The 19,383-nt window shown below is 40.3% G+C and overlaps 1 protein-coding gene across 1 annotated transcript; it reads left to right on the top strand.

The window, feature by feature from the left end:
• Nucleotides 1–376: 376 nt before the first annotated feature.
• LOC134858872 (CSC1-like protein 2) lies at nt 377–19,331 on the top strand. Its single transcript, XM_063875051.1, is given in 25 exon segments — nt 377–687; nt 6,278–6,487; nt 6,664–6,743; nt 8,507–8,548; nt 10,484–10,574; nt 10,688–10,725; nt 10,861–11,003; nt 11,237–11,288; nt 11,393–11,501; nt 11,598–11,668; nt 12,114–12,194; nt 12,293–12,416; nt 12,674–12,734; nt 12,737–12,806; nt 12,925–13,062; nt 13,382–13,535; nt 13,664–13,770; nt 13,901–13,987; nt 14,101–14,166; nt 14,462–14,624; nt 15,202–15,307; nt 15,494–15,661; nt 15,789–15,904; nt 16,017–16,088; nt 16,322–19,331. Coding segments are annotated over 24 exon segments (2,502 nt in total). The 5' UTR covers nt 377–687; nt 6,278–6,301; the 3' UTR covers nt 16,499–19,331.
• The last annotated feature ends 52 nt before the right edge of the window (nt 19,332–19,383 follow it).

A 19,383-nucleotide genomic window follows, 5' to 3' on the forward strand; every position in this document is an offset into this window, starting at 1 on the left:
TCAAAACCTCAGCGTCAGTAAAATGCGACCAACCCCATTTAGCCACGCTAGCTGCACATCATGCAAAAAAACATAGGGAGAGAAATACCCCCCACTGCAAATACTTGTTAAGATTTCGTTTAATAAATGTTGTTACAAGTCAAACGTTTGTTCAGGTTAAAGTCAGAATACCTGAAGTAACTGCAAAAGCGGCTACCGGCTCCAGTTTGCCTGTTTGCTACTTTTGTACTACGTCATATAAATGCGCTGCAGTAACATAGATATAAAAGAGTGTAGAAGAGACCGATTAAACCGCCGGAGTTGTGACGTACGCTTTAAAGACGTGTCGTCTCTCTATCTGATCTACCTCTATATACGTCACTCTAACCCTCGGGTTGGACTGGTTGGGTTAGCAATAGTTGTTCAACTGGCTGACAGGCAGCCGTCGCAGCTGAGACTTGTCTATCATTACTCGGAGCAGCGAGAGCGTGTGACTGACTGGTTCTATCTGATTAGCTTTAGTTGTCGTGGTAAGAGAGGTACAACGAAATCTAATTAAGTGCGACAAAGAAGACAGTCGTTGGATAGCCTCCACCTGTTATTTGCTACATCGAGGGGCTAAGTTAGCTAACATCAACGTTAAGATTGACTGCTAGCTCGCATTAGCTAATTGTGTTACTTAATGTCCCTGCTGCGTATCATTGCAAGGTAAGTGGTGTTCTTCATTTATTAACTATGCTTATGTTGGCATTTTACAAAAAAAACCCTGTCTGGTTGTTTCATGCACCTTCGAAAGCTAACAGTTAGCTACTTCGCAGCTGGCAAACTTAATAATAATTGCTGTCAGAAAAATAAACAGTAAACACGTCCCCTTAGCGCCATGCTAACCGATAAACCGGTAAAGAGCTGCAGCAGCAGTAATGTCAGGCAATGATAATGTGTGCTACTCTCCATATATTCCATGTGTATGAATGAATTATAAACTGTAAGAGAATGTTGAGAATTCGAGTTTTATTTTGCCATAGGTTACTGTGACATTCATTATTATTTTATCGGTTGCGACACTTAAGAAGCAAGCCCTAGATTAAGTTCGCCCGCTGCTCCTTATCGGGAGCTTGGATGTTTGTTGTTTAGTCATTGTTCATTATCTGCTATTCACGATGATATGTCAGAATTTTCTCATGTAATCTCAAAAAGTGGTATGGTCTCTCCACAATGCTGGTTGTCTAAAGTTGGGAGATTGCTAGAAGTGCGTTGGCGTATGAAAACAACAAGATATAGGAGACAATGCAGCTATAGCCTTAATGTCCGCCTGCTTAGCGGTAGGATTCAGGCCTGTATTTTGACATACCTTTCAGATAACCAGGATAAGATCAGTCGGTCCTAGAAAACTTTAGTTGTCTAACGCTATTAGTTGGGCAATGCTTTATTCTGAGAATCCCTTGCCAGTAACAGGTTACAAGGTGTTCCAATAACATGAGCTTTGTGATGGGCTGATGACTGCTCACATTTTAGCTGTGACACTAATAGCTCCTTGTGAATAGCCTGTAAAGGGATAAACAAGAGCTAGCTAATGTCAGTCTTAATATTATGTTCATTGGCCATGCTGTGGATCAGTGACATTAATGGAATATGATGTAAAGCTTTTGAATAAGAAGTAGGCCTAGGCTATCACTCTTATCTGATGTGGATTTCATAGAAGATAAATTAACATAGGTCCTCCCTCACTCAAGCACAAATACTCACATGCTGCGTGTATTTGTGCTTTTCCTACAGAAAGAGTGTTTCATTTGTGGCTTTATTTATTTATAAACCACTAAAACAATAAATCAATTTTCCACAGCAATTGTCTGGTAGATTTAAATCAGTTCAGACTTCCCTTTACAAAAAAAGATGGGAAGGGACAGACACCTCCAGGATTTTAAATATAAAATTCAATTAGCGTAGTTAACTATTACAAAGATAACATAATTAATTAGATTTATACAAAAGTGATTCTGATTTTTAAATGTGAAGCTGTGGATTTGTTTTCCATTTAGCATGCAAGTCTCTTATCAACTGCTACTTTTGATGTTAAGGTTGATATGATCCCCTCTCCCCTGTTGAATGAATACGTTCTCACTGTAGGCGTTTCCAAGTAAAAATGATTGTGTACAACATATTAATCAGGAAGGATTCCAACACTGTTTCCCGTATTTCCTTAGTTTGCCTTGGTGGCCCTTACATTCATACTGTGACATAATTATGAAACCGTGCTCTGATATGGTCTGTGTTAATCAAAGCTCAGGCACTGAGCAGCAGTTGATGATTTACAGGGTAATACCAACAAGACTAGCAGATCTGCGTTATCAGTCATCAGGATTTTGGAGAATTCACGCCATGTATGACTATGATTATCATCATAAAGTAGGTTTGTAAAAGCATGTAAAATATTCAAAACTATCTTAACATAGTTTTTATACATTGACCTACAGATTGATTACATGAACAAATCCATGTGGGCATTTATAATTATTGGCTACATAGGTCAGATTTAGTCAGGGCACTTTCATATACATTTGCAGGCTTTGTCTCATGACTAATATTATTTACAGAGACCGAACAATAGGGGTTTAAAGGGTGTCCACTTATTCTTTTTTTCCTCATTTCAAATACGTTTATCAACACTTTATAAAAGGAAGTAGGAGACTTTATCAGGAGACTTTTAATGAGAGTGGTGGCATATTAAAGTTACACATGCACTTGTGGTCAAGGCTTAACAATGTAAATGTTTTGAACCAACACCTGTTATTTTGGGTCTCTGTGTTCTTGCTATTGAAGATAACACTGTTGAAAGGTTGATTACATATTTTTCGTGCAGGACGCACACAATAGTTTTCAATTTTAAGGGTTTAGTTTGCTTTAATTGCATAATACATTATCATATTATTAATACATTAATATTACGTTAAAGGATAGCCATAAGTCAACTTGATGTCAAATATGTAAACCTGGCAGAAGCACCAATTTAAACTTGCGTTAGCAGAGATTTGATCATAAGATTCTTACAGCAAGTCATCAAACCTATACATTCTTTTTTCTTATCAAGTCCTTCCCTTGAAGGTTTCTGGATCATTATGTAGATTAAAGACTACTAGTGTAGAAAAGGGACCAAAACCGATTAAACTTACTGTTGGCAGCTAGAGTGTGTCCCCTTGTTTGTTGTGTTTGTTTCTATTCAGTTTGGGAAGCAAGGTAGAGCATCTCAATATGGGGTTGTTTGAAAACTGCTAACCTAATTCTCAATCCACATTTTAAAGCGTTTAATCAAATGTTTTCCTTATGAACATTAAAGGAGTCATGACTCCTGTATAGATTTCCAGTATGAATGTGTGTTGTTGCCTATGGAAGATTGGCAGCAGGCAGAGTGCCTCAGAGACATTAATTCTCTCCAAGCATTAAGATAGAGGTATAAAATTGTTCTGCGGCAGATAATGAACATGCAGCTGCCTGTACGGCTTGATTGAGTGAATGTATTGTACGCCATTTTAATTTCATTTGTCTAGGCAGACTCTTGGCTCTGATAATGTTTGTCTAACTAGAGAATAATACATTTCATCCCACACAATTAGACCAACCCAAATCTTTTTCCCTCTCAAGCTGTAAAGCAAACAGCAAACTGATTTTAAAGTGAGTTTTTAACGGCGAAGTATGGGATTTTCTCCCCCGCTGCCTTCATTCCCTTTTATGTTTATTTGTATTTTGAGAATGTGTGCCAGACTGATGGTACCATAGCAACTAGCATCAGGTGGAAAGGTGGCAGAGTACTTCTGTGCCACTGAGTCATGCAAACACAGTGCTGTTAAAAAATGGTTCTTGATATTGAAAATATAATAAAACCAGAATGAGCTGTAGTCTTTTCTTTCTGTTACTCTATAGTAGTATACAATATATGTTTGACTTATCACAGTTTATGATTAATTTGCAAAATACACACAAACAAAACCCACACCCTAACAGTATTGCATGTTCAGCCAACAAGCTAATTATAAACTGAGTGGATTGGATTTCAGAAGACATCCACTTGCTGTTAAATGTGGGGGATAATGTTTGTCCTGAGTACTATTTTTATGTCTTCCTAAATTCTACTTGTACTTGTCAGGATGTCAGGGTTCAGATTCTTGTATCACACTTCACTAACCCTTGAATAGACATCTTGGATCCCTGTTTGGCTTGCATCATGCATGCATACAGAACATGCTGGGGCTTGTATATGCCCGAACACAAGTAGTGCAGTAGAAAACTGCAAGGCAAGTAAATAAACAGGGATGTAAAAATCACACCGGATTTTTAGGAAATTAGTTTTGTGTCTGGTTAAGGTGTCCTGTTGAAGATTTATTGTAAACAAAGACAAATGTCCAAGAAAACAAATTGTGAACTAAATACAAGGGCTGACAATATAGTGCACTCCTGTGGTATCACCTAAAAAGTGTATGGTCCTGAACGACCTGTTGACCTCGCTCTACTTGACTAATGCATGATAACCCAAACCGTTCTCACAGACAATTATAATATTAAACTACTACAGATAAAGAACTCAACTCCTTTTCAATTGGAGTTTATGCTACACTTGAGTAATGCTTGCGTGAGTGCCTCATGGTGGAACACAGATTTCCAAAATAAATGTGTTGTTTGAATACGTCATTCCTGCCATCTCTACATGTTAAAGATTGGCTGTCCCTCATGATAAGCAACACTGGCAGGCTTACTGTACCAACTACTTGGGAGTTATAAGTTGTTTTTGAAACTATCTTAAGAGGTTGGTATTGCATGTTAAACAGGCCGAACTGTGGCAATGGCTCGAGGATGTGCAGCAGTGTTGTTGAAGGCACAGGGGGGTATGTTGTGTCCTCCTTAGGTTGAGACCGGTCCATTTGAACCCTGCGGTCTCTATCGGCTTATTGTTCAGCTCTGGCTGCGTCCCTCTCCAGTGATGTCACAGCATTCCAGGGAGCGGATAAATGAGTTAGTGTTAGGGCAGATGAGCAGCATCGTGAATGCTGCTGCTAGTAGTGGGTCGAAGGGCACAAGGAGCCTTTAGCAGAGCAACTGTGCAAACACTCACCAGAACACCTACGCGCCTCCTCCAAGCCCTCGGTTCACTCAGTTTGTTGTAAAATATGATAACTCTTATGAGGCATAGCCTTCAGATCCAAATAGATTTTTTTTTAATAAGATGGAGAAGGTATTTTTAGATTCCAGGGTTTTCTGTTTGTCACTCAACTATCCTTCTGTTATTAGTACACAAGGGAACTGAGCAAAAACATGTTCATGGACTCAGCAGTGCGCATGTGGACCTTACAAGTATTTATTGGATGGATGGCTTGTGTTTTAACCTCCGCGCCTCATATCTGATAAGACTTAAAGTGGTGATTCATGTCACTTTCCTGACCTAAAACATCCCTGTCAATGAAAGTGAACCCTAGTGTTGATAGAATCACCAAGGAGTCTTTCTTTAAGGCTGGACCTCTTTTGTAGCACCTTCATTTGTGCTGTTTTCCAAGGCGGAAGAAAAAAAGATTTATCCTGTCTAGGATTTCATTTTGTGTGATTCTTTAACAACTAGTCTGAATGCTTAAGGCTGGGAATACACGGCTGAGATCAGAAGTGCTTTAGTGTTGGGATCAGGATGCTATTATTAAGATACGTTTCCCAAAGGACTTATTCATTCTCATACAAAATTCATGCTTTGTCAATGTTTCCCTTCATTACCCTTGCGGTATGTTGTTTTTTAAGGGAACTATTAAGAGATCCTGGTCCATTAATAATTCCCTGAACAGCTGTACCTTTTAAAACTTTTAAAGTACAGCTGTTCCGGCAAACTTTCCTGAGCTTAAACAGTTAATGGTGCAAATAACTGCACCCAGGTGTATAGAGAATATAGTGTTACTACAGTTATTTGACTTAAATTTGGTACAAAGTTGACATTATGTCAATTGCAGATATGTTGGCCACTAACAAGGAACAGACCGTATGTAATGGATGAAACATGGAGACTCAGCTGTCATGCATGTGGTCAAAAGAAAGGGGCATGTGACTTGTGACAAAACAGAAACGTCAGCACTCGACGAAAGGGAAGGTAAAAATAACAGACAATGTACAATTATTGTAGGGGGTTGCGAGTCCATTTCTGTCCAGGGGAAGTTACTCTTCCCTCTAATTTTGCATCATGGATACAGTGTGACCCTCTATGGTAAAATGCAAAAACATGAATCAGCATACTTGGAAGAATCCTAAGAATGTTGTCTCTTCTTTACAGATTGTCAAAATGCTGCAGTGAGTAATGCTCCGAGTGTTGATATTAATGATGGCGGTCTGGGGGGCGCAAGGATGCACCAACTGCCCGACCCCGGCGCCCAATTCCTCCAAGGACTTCTGTTACTCCGCCCGAATTCGCAGTACAGTGCTCCAGGGTTTACCTTTTGGGGGGGTGCCTACAGTCCTTGCCCTTGACTTCATGTGCTTTTTGGTGAGTCCTTCTGTCATTCATTGTCTTCAAGTGTCAGCATTGAGGTAAAACACTTCCAAGAATGTATTTTGAAATGATAACACTCTCAAGGAGTTATGTAACCTTTCTCTGTAATGTAAACAAATGGAATAGATGGTTGTGTGTGTTGAAAGCCACTGTTTATTTTGTACTTGAAGGGGCTGCTGGTTGTGTTCTCCTTCCTGAGAAAAGTAGCATGGGACTATGGGCGCCTCGCTCTGGTGACTGACGCTGACAGGTAACTAGAAGACATTGCACCCACATCAGTTTCTTACATGTTATACCTGCTGAATGCACTGTTTGGATAAGTGTGTTAACATTAATAACCAACCTAAAAAATGTTGTATATTGTTTTTGTACATTTTTTTGTCTCAAATGTTGGTGTCTGTGTTGACTTAAAATGTATCCCCTCTCAAAAAAATGCTTTGTTTAGCTTCTTGATCCTTATGTGATGTCACGCTTGTTTCAGTTACAGGAACAACAAGTATTTAAGGCTTGTTAAGGTTTAAATGGGACTTTTGGTTGTGCCTGTGTGACAAGCAGCAAGTCAGGAGCCTGAGCTAAACGCCTCTGCTTGACACGGAGCCATTGTTAGGCATTGATATGATTTGCCTTTATTTAGAAAGTGTTCTGTGGTCAACAGGGACACATTATGAGAACGCCTTGTGGCTGCTGACCCTAATTGATTTATCTGTTACGCACACGTGTTATCAGTGTTTGATCAGTATTTGTCCCGTGGTGGCTCTTCGTTCTAGATGCTTTAGGACCCTCGAATATTCAGTGTTCTTATCCTAAAGGGTAAAGTTAAGCAAGCATCACAAGGGTGACACTCCAGACAGGAAGCCAGTGTCAGCAGTTTCCCTTTTAATGGCATTAATGCACTCTGACATTGTCATGCTTTGTCACTTGTTTGATGGTTTGTTCACTTTGAGATAGAAAGACCGGACTGCTGCTGAAATAAGCCGAAATGGAAAGAAGCTAAACAAATGAAACTATTATTTTGTGTGTTTATAACAATTTTTAAGATGTTTTGGGCCAGAGAGGGCCTTTATTGATAGATGCATTGTGAAAAGTAGGGAGACAGGGGAGGACATTGCCTGATGCATCCATACCATACCGGGCAGCAGAGACCCCATATGCGCCAGCTCTAACCACTGAGTATCCGGCAGCCCAGAAACCATTATTTATTCAAATCAATTTACAGCACCACTTAAAAGCCACTGTCTGCATCTAAGCCCAATGGAAGGTGGATTTTTATGACGATAGGCCTCGAGATATATTGGTATAATTTGAGACTGATGTCTGCATGCTGATCAAATAATAAGAATGGTTGTGGAATCTGTCAACAAGGACTGCAGTGCTTTTTAAATCATGAGGTGAAACAGGATAATCAAATTAGGGAGAGAAGGAGTTAAGACATTGCTAAAGACCTCTCTGACAGTAAACCCTGCAAAGTATGTGACACAGTGCTCCATCACCTACATCCCCCTGCTGTGTCGGTGGGGTCTTGCAGCTTCACTATTATTGCAGCTGCATGTGAGCAGAGAATGGGGTTGCAGCGTGGTGGGAGGGTGGGAGGGGGGTGGCAGCATGGGACACTTTTGTAACAGACAGGAAAAGTAGTCTGTTGTCTCATGACTAAGGGCTGACTAGAGGTCAGCGCCTGTCATTTACATACATGTAATGTCTGGAAACTTAATACAACCTTTACTAAGAAGATGTATCAATCATCAAAAATGGGGTGTAAATAAAAAGGTCTGTTTGTCTATCTACTGAGGACATGATAGTCAAATAAAATAAATGAAGTTTATTATAGCATAGGCCATAAATGCCTCTAGATTTCCGTATTATGTATAGCAGAATGAAAAGCACCCTTCATTGGTATGCCTGTGGTGTGATATGCCTCCTCAGTGTTTCTCTGAACCAGCACCCTAACTGGCCAACAAGGGCCATTCCCCTTAACTAAGCTGAATGGCTTTGTTTTGCTTTTATTTTCACCAGAAGAATGGATCAACGATACAGTCGGCTGGATGATCGGGAATAGTATGTTATCCCTCCATATCGTAGACTCACTGCCTTTTTCTTCTCTCCTGTCCTCTCTCTGTAGTTAACTGAACTCATACCTCTTGTCCACTCTGCCCAGGCCGCTGTGGGCTTCAGCCTGTTTTCCTCTCTTGATGGTTTAGTTTTTTTTCCTCTTGTCCTCCAGACGTCTTCCAGTGCCAGGCTCTCTAATCATTCTCCCTCTCCTCGTCACTGTTGTACGTCTGCTCTCGGGTGCGCCTGTCCTATCTTGCTGTCCTAATCAGATCTGTGTGTGCTAATCTCTGTGTTGACCCCCTTTTTTGAAGCTCCGACTTCTTCTGTGTGAGCGCAGTGCATGAGCCACACAGGCAGGATGCTTGCGAGGAGAGGTAATGCTACGTCGATTGTAGACAGGCCCTGACACGGTGCAGCTATAGTAAACCCTGTGTACTTAGAGTGGAGAGGAGCCATCCTGACTTCTCCTAGGAATGTGCGAGAGGAGGACTGGCGGTGGATTACAGCCTCAGGCTCTCTCCTCATTCCATTAGAGATCTCTTAGAGCCCTGTGTGATGTCTTCCTTTCATGCAGTATTGAATCCACAACTTTGTTCGAATTCCAGCAGAGCCTGGCTCCTTTTCTTACTCCGTTATGATTAAATTGACATTACGTGCAATCAAATGTATATAATAAGGCAGGGGTGTCAAATATACGCCATGGGCCACACCGGCCGCCAGAGGTTCCAATCCGGCCTGCAGGATGACTTTGCAAAGTCTAAAAATTACAGAGAAGACATTAACTGCAATTTTCACTTCTCTTATGTATTTTCTATGTATTGATTGTATACATTCACATGGCAGGGGGATAACTTGACCTTGACTTGACTCTTCCTTAATAGTTCCCACTTGTATGGTTGTGTGTCAGTCCAGGTGGTCAGGATTACTACACAGATGTGGAAATAATAATAATAATAATAATAATAATAATAAAGCTTTACTTGTATAGCACTTTTCATACAGCAGGTGCAGCTCAAAGTGCTTTACCAAATGGCACACATGACACTATTGAACATAATTAAAACAATAGTTTTAACAGGTTAAGAAACAAGGGTTAAAGATATGGTAATAAAAAAAACCTTAAATAGATGATTTATCTCGGAATATAAAGGAAGACATTCATCGATACAACAAATATAAAAATGAACGTAAAATAATTTCTAGATCTTGATAAGTTATTTTGATCATAAAGTAATGTTGTTCCCTTCCAGATACCTGTGACTAAATGTGGTGTGCCTTTTTTGTAGATGCACTTTGATTTGTAAGTTGTAATGCACATGTGTAAATGATAAACTGAGGCATACAATTGTTAAAATTGCACTTAAGAAATCTGACGTTGTTCATAATGTTTGTTAATTTGCACTAAAACAAATGGAAACATTTGGAGTTATTGATAGGTTATTATGCTATGATTTTACTGGTTCGGCCCACTTCGAGTTTGACACCCCTGTATAAGCTATCGCTCTACTGGACTTACTCGTTCAAACCGCCTCTTTATGATCACTGGGTTTCTGCCGTTTTCTGTGAGTGTTCTTCTCTGTAGAGCTTTGCCTTCTAACCTTTTATCGCTCCCTTTCCTCTGACAGTGATGGTGTTCTCAACCCGTGTAGAGTAGACTCCTAATGCTGCATGAAATGTGGCTGCAGAGATTGAGCCATTGGTTTACTGGTTTACCAAACCCTAATCCTGTGGTCAGCACATGCAGGTTACACAGGGGTGAATCTCTCCAGTCCATTTCAGGGCGTGTCTGTGTGTGTTTGGTGTTGTCATCTTTTCTACCCTAATAATTATTCCACTGTCCTTGGACACAAAGAACTAACATCCCCGTGTGGTACGTGGTGAGGTTAGGGAGCTGTTTAAAATCATGCAAATACTGTGGATTGTTTTTTCATCACACAGTGTGGCCTCTGCCATGACATCAGATACACCCGAACGCTACGAACGCCTCACTTCAGTTTCCAGCTCTGTTGACATCGATCAGAGAGACACTGTAAGTCTGCCATTGATCATAAAAGATCAAATCTGATATATTTCTATCATATAAAATATACTTCATGTTGATAACTGTCACACCTTCACTTCTCTGCTCTATTTACTTTTTAGGGATTCTGCTCCTGGCTAACTGCCATCTTCCGCATCAAGTGAGTCAACCTACTTGAGGCTTATTGGAAATAATACAAGTTGGCAAAACATTGATTGAACTGGATATCAAATGGTTATTGATTTTTTTTTTTCCTCCAAATTGCTGTCCTTTTTTGTGTGTGGTTCCTCTATAGAGATGAAGAGATAAGGGAGAAGTGTGGTGAAGATGCGGTACATTACTTGTCCTTTCAACGACACATCATTGGCCTGCTGGTAGTAGTGGGCGTGATGTCGGTGGGCATCATCTTGCCAGTAAACTTCTCTGGAAACTTACTTGGTGAGTGGTTTGGAATAAACTAGCAGGGGATACTTTTGAATGGTACAGTTTTTGAGTTAAACGTTAGTCTGTTAATGTTTGGCTAGGTGAGTCTGCCCTGTCACTGTTTTTATTGTTTTATTTTCCTTTTTATTCTATCTTTTTCCTCTTTGGTTGGTCTTTTGCTTGCAGTACCTGTGTTGTGCTGCAGGTGAGCACAATCAATGGAGTAATTATCTTATTTATTTTTTCAGAAAACAATGCCTACAGTTTTGGTCGAACCACTATAGCAAATTTGGATTCAGAGTGAGTAATTATTATTATAACCTTAACTTTACTGTACTTAGCCTTAAGTTTAGTCTTCACTTCCTAATGCTGTCTCGCTACATTTTTACCCTTTATTTCCTCAGAAATGCACTAATGTGGCTGCACACCATCTTTGCATTTCTCTACCTGTTACTGACAGTGTACAGCATGCGACGGCACACTTCTAAGATGCACTATAAGGAGGATGACTTGGTGGGTGTAAAATGTCTCTTACATACGCTCCCTGTACACACAGATCGCAGAGAAAACTGTGTTGCTAAATTCCTCCCTGTCTTCATTTCCCTGCAGGTGAAACGTACTTTATTTGTCAATGGAATCTCCAAATACGCAGAGGAGACTGAGATCAAGCAACACTTTGAGTAAGCACTCTTCAGGATCACTGATATTTGATGACACCGATAAGCCGCATAAGGGCCATGCCTTATCCTGTTAAAAGCAGCCGTCTTTTGCTGGCCTGTACGACTGAGATCACACAATGACAGGTCTATGTGGCTAATTGTCCATAATAACAGCCAGATGAGCAGGATCATGTGTCAAGAGGGTCAAAGACTGAGGAGGGGGTGTTTGGCTAAACTCCTTCTCAGCCAAATAGCATCCTTAAAAATTGCTTCTTTGTTTACTTTCGGCAAAAAATTCCAGGGACAAAGATACAATTATAAAAGCATACTACTGTTTGTGGCTGGTGCAATTCTCTTTGTAAGAAACTAACGTTTTTATGATGTGGTAGAGATGTGTCATCTTTAGTAAATACAATCTGCCGTTGTCAGGAATGTGTAAGTTTAAAGCTATGCCCTTCTTTAACAGGCAGGCGTATGAAAACTGCGTGGTACTGGAGGCTCGTATATGTTACAATGTGGCCAGGCTGATGCAACTCAACTCTGAAAGGTAACAACATTTTAACATGAAGTGAGTGTGTGTTTGTTTAGCAGTTAAGGATGAACTTGGCTCGTTTCAGTGAAGTAACCCTGATGTTTTGCATGCAGGAAGAAGACAGAGCGCAGCAAGAAATTCTTTCTTGACCTGCATGCCAAGGAGCACATTACCACCATGATCAATCCAAAACCATGCGGGCATCTTTGCTGTTGCATCATTAAAGGCTGCGAGCAGGTAGACACTCCTGAACCATGTTTACGAGCTGAAATGTACAACACATTTGGGGAAATATAAAGAAGGCCTCTTGTTGATTAAACAGAACAATATACACTGAAAATCTTATGCATTCACTACAAAAAAACCTCAAAATAAACATTTGTCATTTTAATGCTAATATTCCATCTAAAAAATGAAGCTTTTTGAATGGATTTTTGTAAACATTAGAAGATGACCATAGAGTTTGCAATGTAAATGGATTTTTCTTTTTAAAGGAAGAGGCAGTGGGCTACTATACCAAGCTAGAGTCACAACTGAAAGATGACTACCGGAAGAGAGAGAAAAGGTGAACAGGAAGCCCCTGGGAATGGCCTTTGTCACCTTCCAGAACGAGTCCATCACTGCCATGTAAGTACATTTTACAATGAGTAATATTTGTGAATATGCATCTGTGACATTTTAGTTTAGCAGATTATTTCACCCTTGGTAAAGGCTCTACTTTATTTTGTTGTATGTTCGTTTCCAGAATCCTAAAAGACTTTAATGCCTGCAAGTGTCAGGGCTGTCAGTGTCATCGGGAGCCCAAGAGCTCTCAGTTCAACGCCAAGCTCCACACACACAACTGGACTGTCAGCTACGCCCCTGATCCACAAAATGTCTACTGGTGAGAACACATTCGGGTCATGTTTTCTGCCTGACAACAGGGCTGGATAAATAAAGTAATTATTATGATATAACTGCACACATTTGAAAGGGTGGATACATTTTGGCAGGATGAAGGCAAGTACCTTAAGGGAAATCTACAGGCACAAACTTGATTTGAAACGCCTGGAATGATCAGACTCTACTTGAAACTTTCTCACACTCACTCAAGATGACAAAGGTTTTTTTAGCTGCGGTGTCAGATTACCGCGCAGCTGTGTCCATAACTGCGGGTCATCGCCCAGAGTCAATCTAACCGCTGCATCAACTCCATCCCACAGGGAGCATCTGTCAGTGGGAGGAGTCTCCTGGTGGCTCCGCTGCCTGATCATCAACATTATCCTCTTCCTCCTCCTCTTCTTCCTCACCACCCCGGCCATCATCATCTCCACAATGGACAAGTTTAATGTTACCAAACCAGTGGAGTACCTTAATGTGAGTCTTTCCTTTTGCCGAACGTTAAGTCCAAGCCATCACATGTCTGAATGCTGTTGCAGAGGCACCATTAAGGCACTCTCTTTTATTAATACCACTCATCCACCACTCTCTGATCTGTCCCCCAGAATCCAATCGTCACCCAGTTCTTCCCCACCCTACTGCTGTGGTCCTTCTCCGCCTTACTGCCAACCATTGTCTACTACTCTGCCTTCTTTGAGGCCCACTGGACTCGGTATGTTTCTACGTTCATGCAGTCATTAACTCAGCATATATAGAGTGAATTATTTATTCCTATTTGAGGTTTAGTGTGTTCTGTCTGCCCTGTTTTTAAAGACATGTCATTACTTCCTCTGGCCTCACAGGTCAGGAGAGAACCGGACCACAATGCATAAATGCTACACTTTCTTGATCTTCATGGTCCTGCTGCTGCCCTCTCTAGGCCTCAGCAGGTATGTTTTAGATGTCTTCGCTGCAACACATTGAAATGTGAACCTGCACATTACTTCATCTTGGGCAGGCTAAGTATTTTAGCTGATGCCTTTCTTTCCTTTTGTCTTTGCAGTTTGGATGTTTTCTTCCGCTGGCTTTTTGACAGAAGGTTCCTGGCAGATGCTAAAGTTAGATTTGAGTAAGTAGGAAAATGTTATGGATGTTCAAATACAACACTCTAGCACTTAGAATAAAGCAGAACAGGATGAAATATTTACATTTACTACCATAAGTAGTTCCCATTTTGTATGAAATATAATGATTGAATACTGTTATTATTTGATCAGTTTAGCCAAATCCCTGATAGGTCTTATAAATGTATATTATTTTGACATTTCATTGGCCTCTTCAATAATACATTTCAAACCTCAGCGTTCTGTAAGTCTGACTTAAGTCCTTTTTTTTGATGCTGACTTTTTTTCTTTGCTTTCAAGGTGTGTGTTCCTTCCTGATAATGGAGCCTTCTTCGTGAATTATGTCATTGCTTCTGCGTTCATCGGTAATGCCATGGATTTGCTGCGGATCCCCGGTCTACTCATGTACATGATCCGCCTCTGCCTGGCTCGCTCCGCAGCAGAGAGGAGGAACGTCAAGAGGGTTCGTGTGACCTCTGCTTCCCAAGTTCACATCGTTTATGGGTCCATGTAGGGCGGGGCAAAGTATATTGATATTTTATAGATATTGTAACAGGAGACTACATACCGTCTCACATCTTCGATATCACAAAATCTCAGAGATAATGTAATGGCTGCATTACAGTACAAGTGATGTCATATTTCTGAACTTAAATTCGGTTTTTGCTTTTACCCACTTCTAAAGCAGACTACACATTACTAATGATTATTTATCAACAATCTCAATATGTGATTTTTTTGTGACAGCATCAATAGTCAACCCTACGACAACATTGGACATTTAAAATGGGGTATTTGAACAGAAACATTGTGATTTTAGATTTTCTCTACATAGCCCGTTCATTAGTCCATGACATACAGTATAAGGTAGTTTGGTTTAAAAATAAACACTTGGTAATAACACATTCCAAAACAAACATCTTTTCTTGGGGAATTACATTTCATAAAATAGAAAAAGAATGGAAGCTCTACTTTGAGATTAGGTTGGAAATATTTCAGGTTTTCTGATCAGCTGCTATTTTATAACTGTGTCTGTATAGCACCAAGCCTATGAGTTCCAGTTTGGGGCAGCTTATGCCTGGATGATGTGCGTCTTCACTGTAGTAATGACCTACAGCATCACCTGCCCCATCATTGTCCCTTTTGGTGAGTTCTACCATTTATTATGGGGGTCTCTGCTGCTTCACATCAAGATAGTGTGCTTATTAAATTACTGTTAGAGAAACAGACAGGGGGCCCGGAGCGTTCAGTGGCTCTGTGATTCATACAGAAGCTTATCAGCATGCCTAATGAGATTAGTTACCCTAATTGTTTTGTCCCTTCTCTGTGCAGGTCTGATGTACATGCTGCTGAAACACCTCGCAGACAGGTACAACATGTACTACGCATATCTGCCATCCAAACTGGACAAGAAGATCCATTCTGGAGCGGTCAACCAAGTGGTGGCTGCTCCTATTCTCTGTCTCTTCTGGCTTCTGTTCTTCTCCACTGTGCGCTCCGGTAAGATGAGGGCTCCATCTACAGGCCACTAATGTCCTAACACATGCCCGCATTTTTTTTACACACTTTTATCCAAAGCATTATAAAGAACAAGCAACTGATAAATCCCACCATTTCTTTCCCCCAGGATTTTCAGCGGCTACATCCATGTTCACGTTCATAGTTCTGGTCATCACAATCATTATCTGCCTCTCTCACGTCTGCTTCGGACACTTTAAATATCTCAGTGCTCACAACTACAAGGTAACAAAGTCATCCTTGTGTGCATATTATTCCTGTTTCCTTTAACTCCCCAGTATTTGACACTAGTGTTATACTCAGCTGCTCACTTAAAATGCGTATTATTCCTTCCTAGATCGACGATCAGGAGATAGACGGGTTGGAGAACGGCCGTCCGGTTTGCGCTACTGCAGCCAACAAAGCAGGGGTATGTTTTCATTCATGTTTATTTCATCACAATATAAGGCTCAAGATCAGACAGTGGATAGAGACGGGACTGCAACCGTTACTCTGGAGCTTACGTTTTTTTTCTCCATTTCAGTAATGTTTTAATATTTTTACAACTTTTAAAAGTTTCTGTTGATTTTATTCAGACTATAGGGTAAACTGTTCAGTAAGCATATTTTCTATAGAATTAACCTTACATTTTCTACCCTACAGCAAATGTACATAGCTGAGGTTCTCCAAGACCCAAATTCTGAGGCCGGGTCAGGCAGTGGAGAGGACGATGGTCAGGGGTCCTCGCAGGACGAGGAAATAATCAATGTGGAAAATGGCTTGAATGAGGACTTCCAGTCTGGTGAGGACAGCCTCATTGATAATGAAGTGCGACACTGATACTGCCTGGAACAGTTTAAACCCCTTAAGTTTAACTTGAGGAGTGCACTGAATTATGTGAATTTAACTAGGAACTGAACCAACAGTTCTCCAAAGCATCTCAACCTCCATCGAGGGACTTTACACTAACCTAAGCACACTGTCTACTAAGGATTTAATGGATTGTCGCTCAAGGACTCTTCCCTGGATCTCACCAAACCACATCTTCTGTCTGTGTACCTGCAGAGGGAATCTACCCTGACAAGGCAAGGACAGCGACATGACGTCCTTCTGCCCCGCTATAGCTGAGGAAAGCCCCAAAACACTGCACATGGACTCATGAAAGAAAGACACTAATGCACAAATGAAGAATAGTTTGCCTTGTTTTGTAAGGGGAGTGATTTTCTGTCTGTATTTCCCTAAAAAATATTGCACTTGAAAGAGAGAACCTGTCCTGTAAGCTCTACTTTCACTAAGGTACTGTAGTACAGCATGCCTTCAAAGTTCAAATGGTGGAGAAATGTTCCTAAAATCCTTTGCCAGTATCTCTAATTGTCTGCACTAAATGCTTCCCCTGAATAAGCAGCTGGATTTGAGACAAGAAAGTGATTTCACACCAGACGGCCTGGTCCGTGCAGATGTGATGGTCTCAAAATAGTTCTTCCAATTCCATAAAAGCCTTTAGAAAGTAAACAAAGAGGAAAGAAATTGCTACTAACACTCCTGGATGCTACTACGCTGTACAGCTACCAAACTCTGGTTTGTAAAATAGCCTTTTTTTGACATGGTATTTATTTGTAGGCATTGAATTTGAAATGCGATCAAGCTTGATGCACCCCTAAACTGTGGAAGAAGATAACTCATATCTTGGCACACTACATTCATCTTTCGTTCAGTCTCTGAGCCTGTGTTGGGACTGCTATTGGACTGCTGCTACTGATGCGGCCCCGGTGTAGGGAAGCCCCCTCCTGGGCTGCTGCAGGAGGACTGGAGGCCCGGAGCCTGCTGATCCTTCTTTGTTGCTCAGAGGATGAAGAGAAAAGCCTTCGGGGTTTTTTTTATTGGTCAGCATATGATACTCAACTGGACTGGTTCTCTTAATTTGTTGTTTTCCATTTTTGTATCTCTTTGTTCATATGTTTACGTCTTTATGGAGAGATTTTGAAATTAGCATTGAGTGTTCTACTGATAATTTTATGAACTAGCTAATCTATATCTCATCACTCAGTCTTCTGCCAGGTCCTCTCCATTTATAGCATATTGTTCCAGTTGTCATCCAGCATCGTTATGGTTTCCCCATTTGCAATTACTCAATGCAGAGTTATATAATGTTTAGTTAAAATTGTGCAATTTTGGGTGACAAATGATCAGATCTTAGGCTTGGCAAATCAACTCAATACTTATATGCCCCCCCCCCCCCCATTGAAAGCAAATTGGAAGATTTATGTGTAATGTTGCTTCTTGAGTTGTTAAAATGTGATTAAGTTTGCCCTCTCTATTGTACATTCCATTTGCAGATCCAGTTACTAGCATTGTTAGGCCTCCGTCAGAGCAATAGTAACTTCCCGATCTGCCTCAGCCATATGAAGCAGCTTCTTTTCAGGAATCAGGTAGACTCAGACAAAAACTTCAACATTAAAAACTGAAATTATAATTTAAAACAAAAGTGCTTACACAGTTAGGACCTTACTCAGGATTTATTAAGCTTCTTGTTTGTGTCATTTAATTTGTTCCTAAGTAAAGATCACACTAAGCTTCCCTGTTAAACGTAAAGAGGATTGTTGGTAAAGCAAGGCTGCAGACAAAGTACCACTACAGTGTGTCACTGTGGACCAACTGTTGTTTTTGGGCCATATTAAATGTATTATCCAGATGCTCAGAGAACCATTGTGGGAAATGTGCACTAATCTCACTTTCACTTGTATGATTGACAGAGAAGGGCCGCCCCCCTGTGGGTGTAATGATGACAATGGTGAACCTAAAATGTTTCCATAATTTTTCCATGGGTATATTGGCACCATATATTGGTGAATTATTATGGTACTAACGAGAGAATTGTTTGAAACCCTTGAGTCTGGTGCTCTTCTAGTCATGATAAGGTGATTTTATTTTTTATACCTCTTCATTTTTATACCTCTGAGATGTCATGAAGTCTCTAAATGTGTCCTGTCTAAATCTAAATCCACTGCCCAGCTCTGAGAGAAATACTTAAAATCGTATCATTTCTAATATCCACAATGTTTAAACGTTGAATGTAGGTTAATTCCAAACTTTTTGGTAAAGGTAAAGTGGCTTAGTTGATGAGTGCGATCGCTGTATTTACACAGTTTCAAAAGGAGGGTTCACTAGCTAACCAGAAATACGTTTCATACTTAACAGAACTTGAGTGTGTGTCCCATATCATGGCATTTAATTTGTCAGTCGGAATTTTGCCATGATTTCCAGTACTTCTTTATTATTATTTTTTGTAATTTCAGTCTAGGATTCTCATGAGTCCTTTTTGTTTTAGATTATGTTCACAAGATTTGTATAGACTGGGAAATGGATTTTTTTTTTGTGAACAGCCAAGCACTTTCTAATAGAAGTCCTCAGCTTGTTCTAGTGTACACTGTACTCAGAACGGGTAGTAACATGTCTGTGTATCAAACTGTGCGCAATTAGAACGTGTCTTTGTGTGCTTGCCTTTTATAGTTTTACATTTTTCTAGATAGGAACAGTAACAATAGCAGATCTCAGCAATTGACCGTCTCATTTTATTCTTTCCAAAGGGCCGTCTGTACAACAGGTATATACTGTGTATATCTGTGCTCCCAACCCCCCCAGCTCTTTGAACAATAAATCTGTATTTAATCAAGTTTGACAACAATAGTTTATTTTAACTATCCCCTATTACAGTCACTAAAAGT

The sequence above is a fragment of the Eleginops maclovinus genome, chromosome 22 (assembly GCF_036324505.1).
Source record: "Eleginops maclovinus isolate JMC-PN-2008 ecotype Puerto Natales chromosome 22, JC_Emac_rtc_rv5, whole genome shotgun sequence".
Lineage (NCBI taxonomy): Eukaryota > Metazoa > Chordata > Actinopteri > Perciformes > Eleginopidae > Eleginops > Eleginops maclovinus.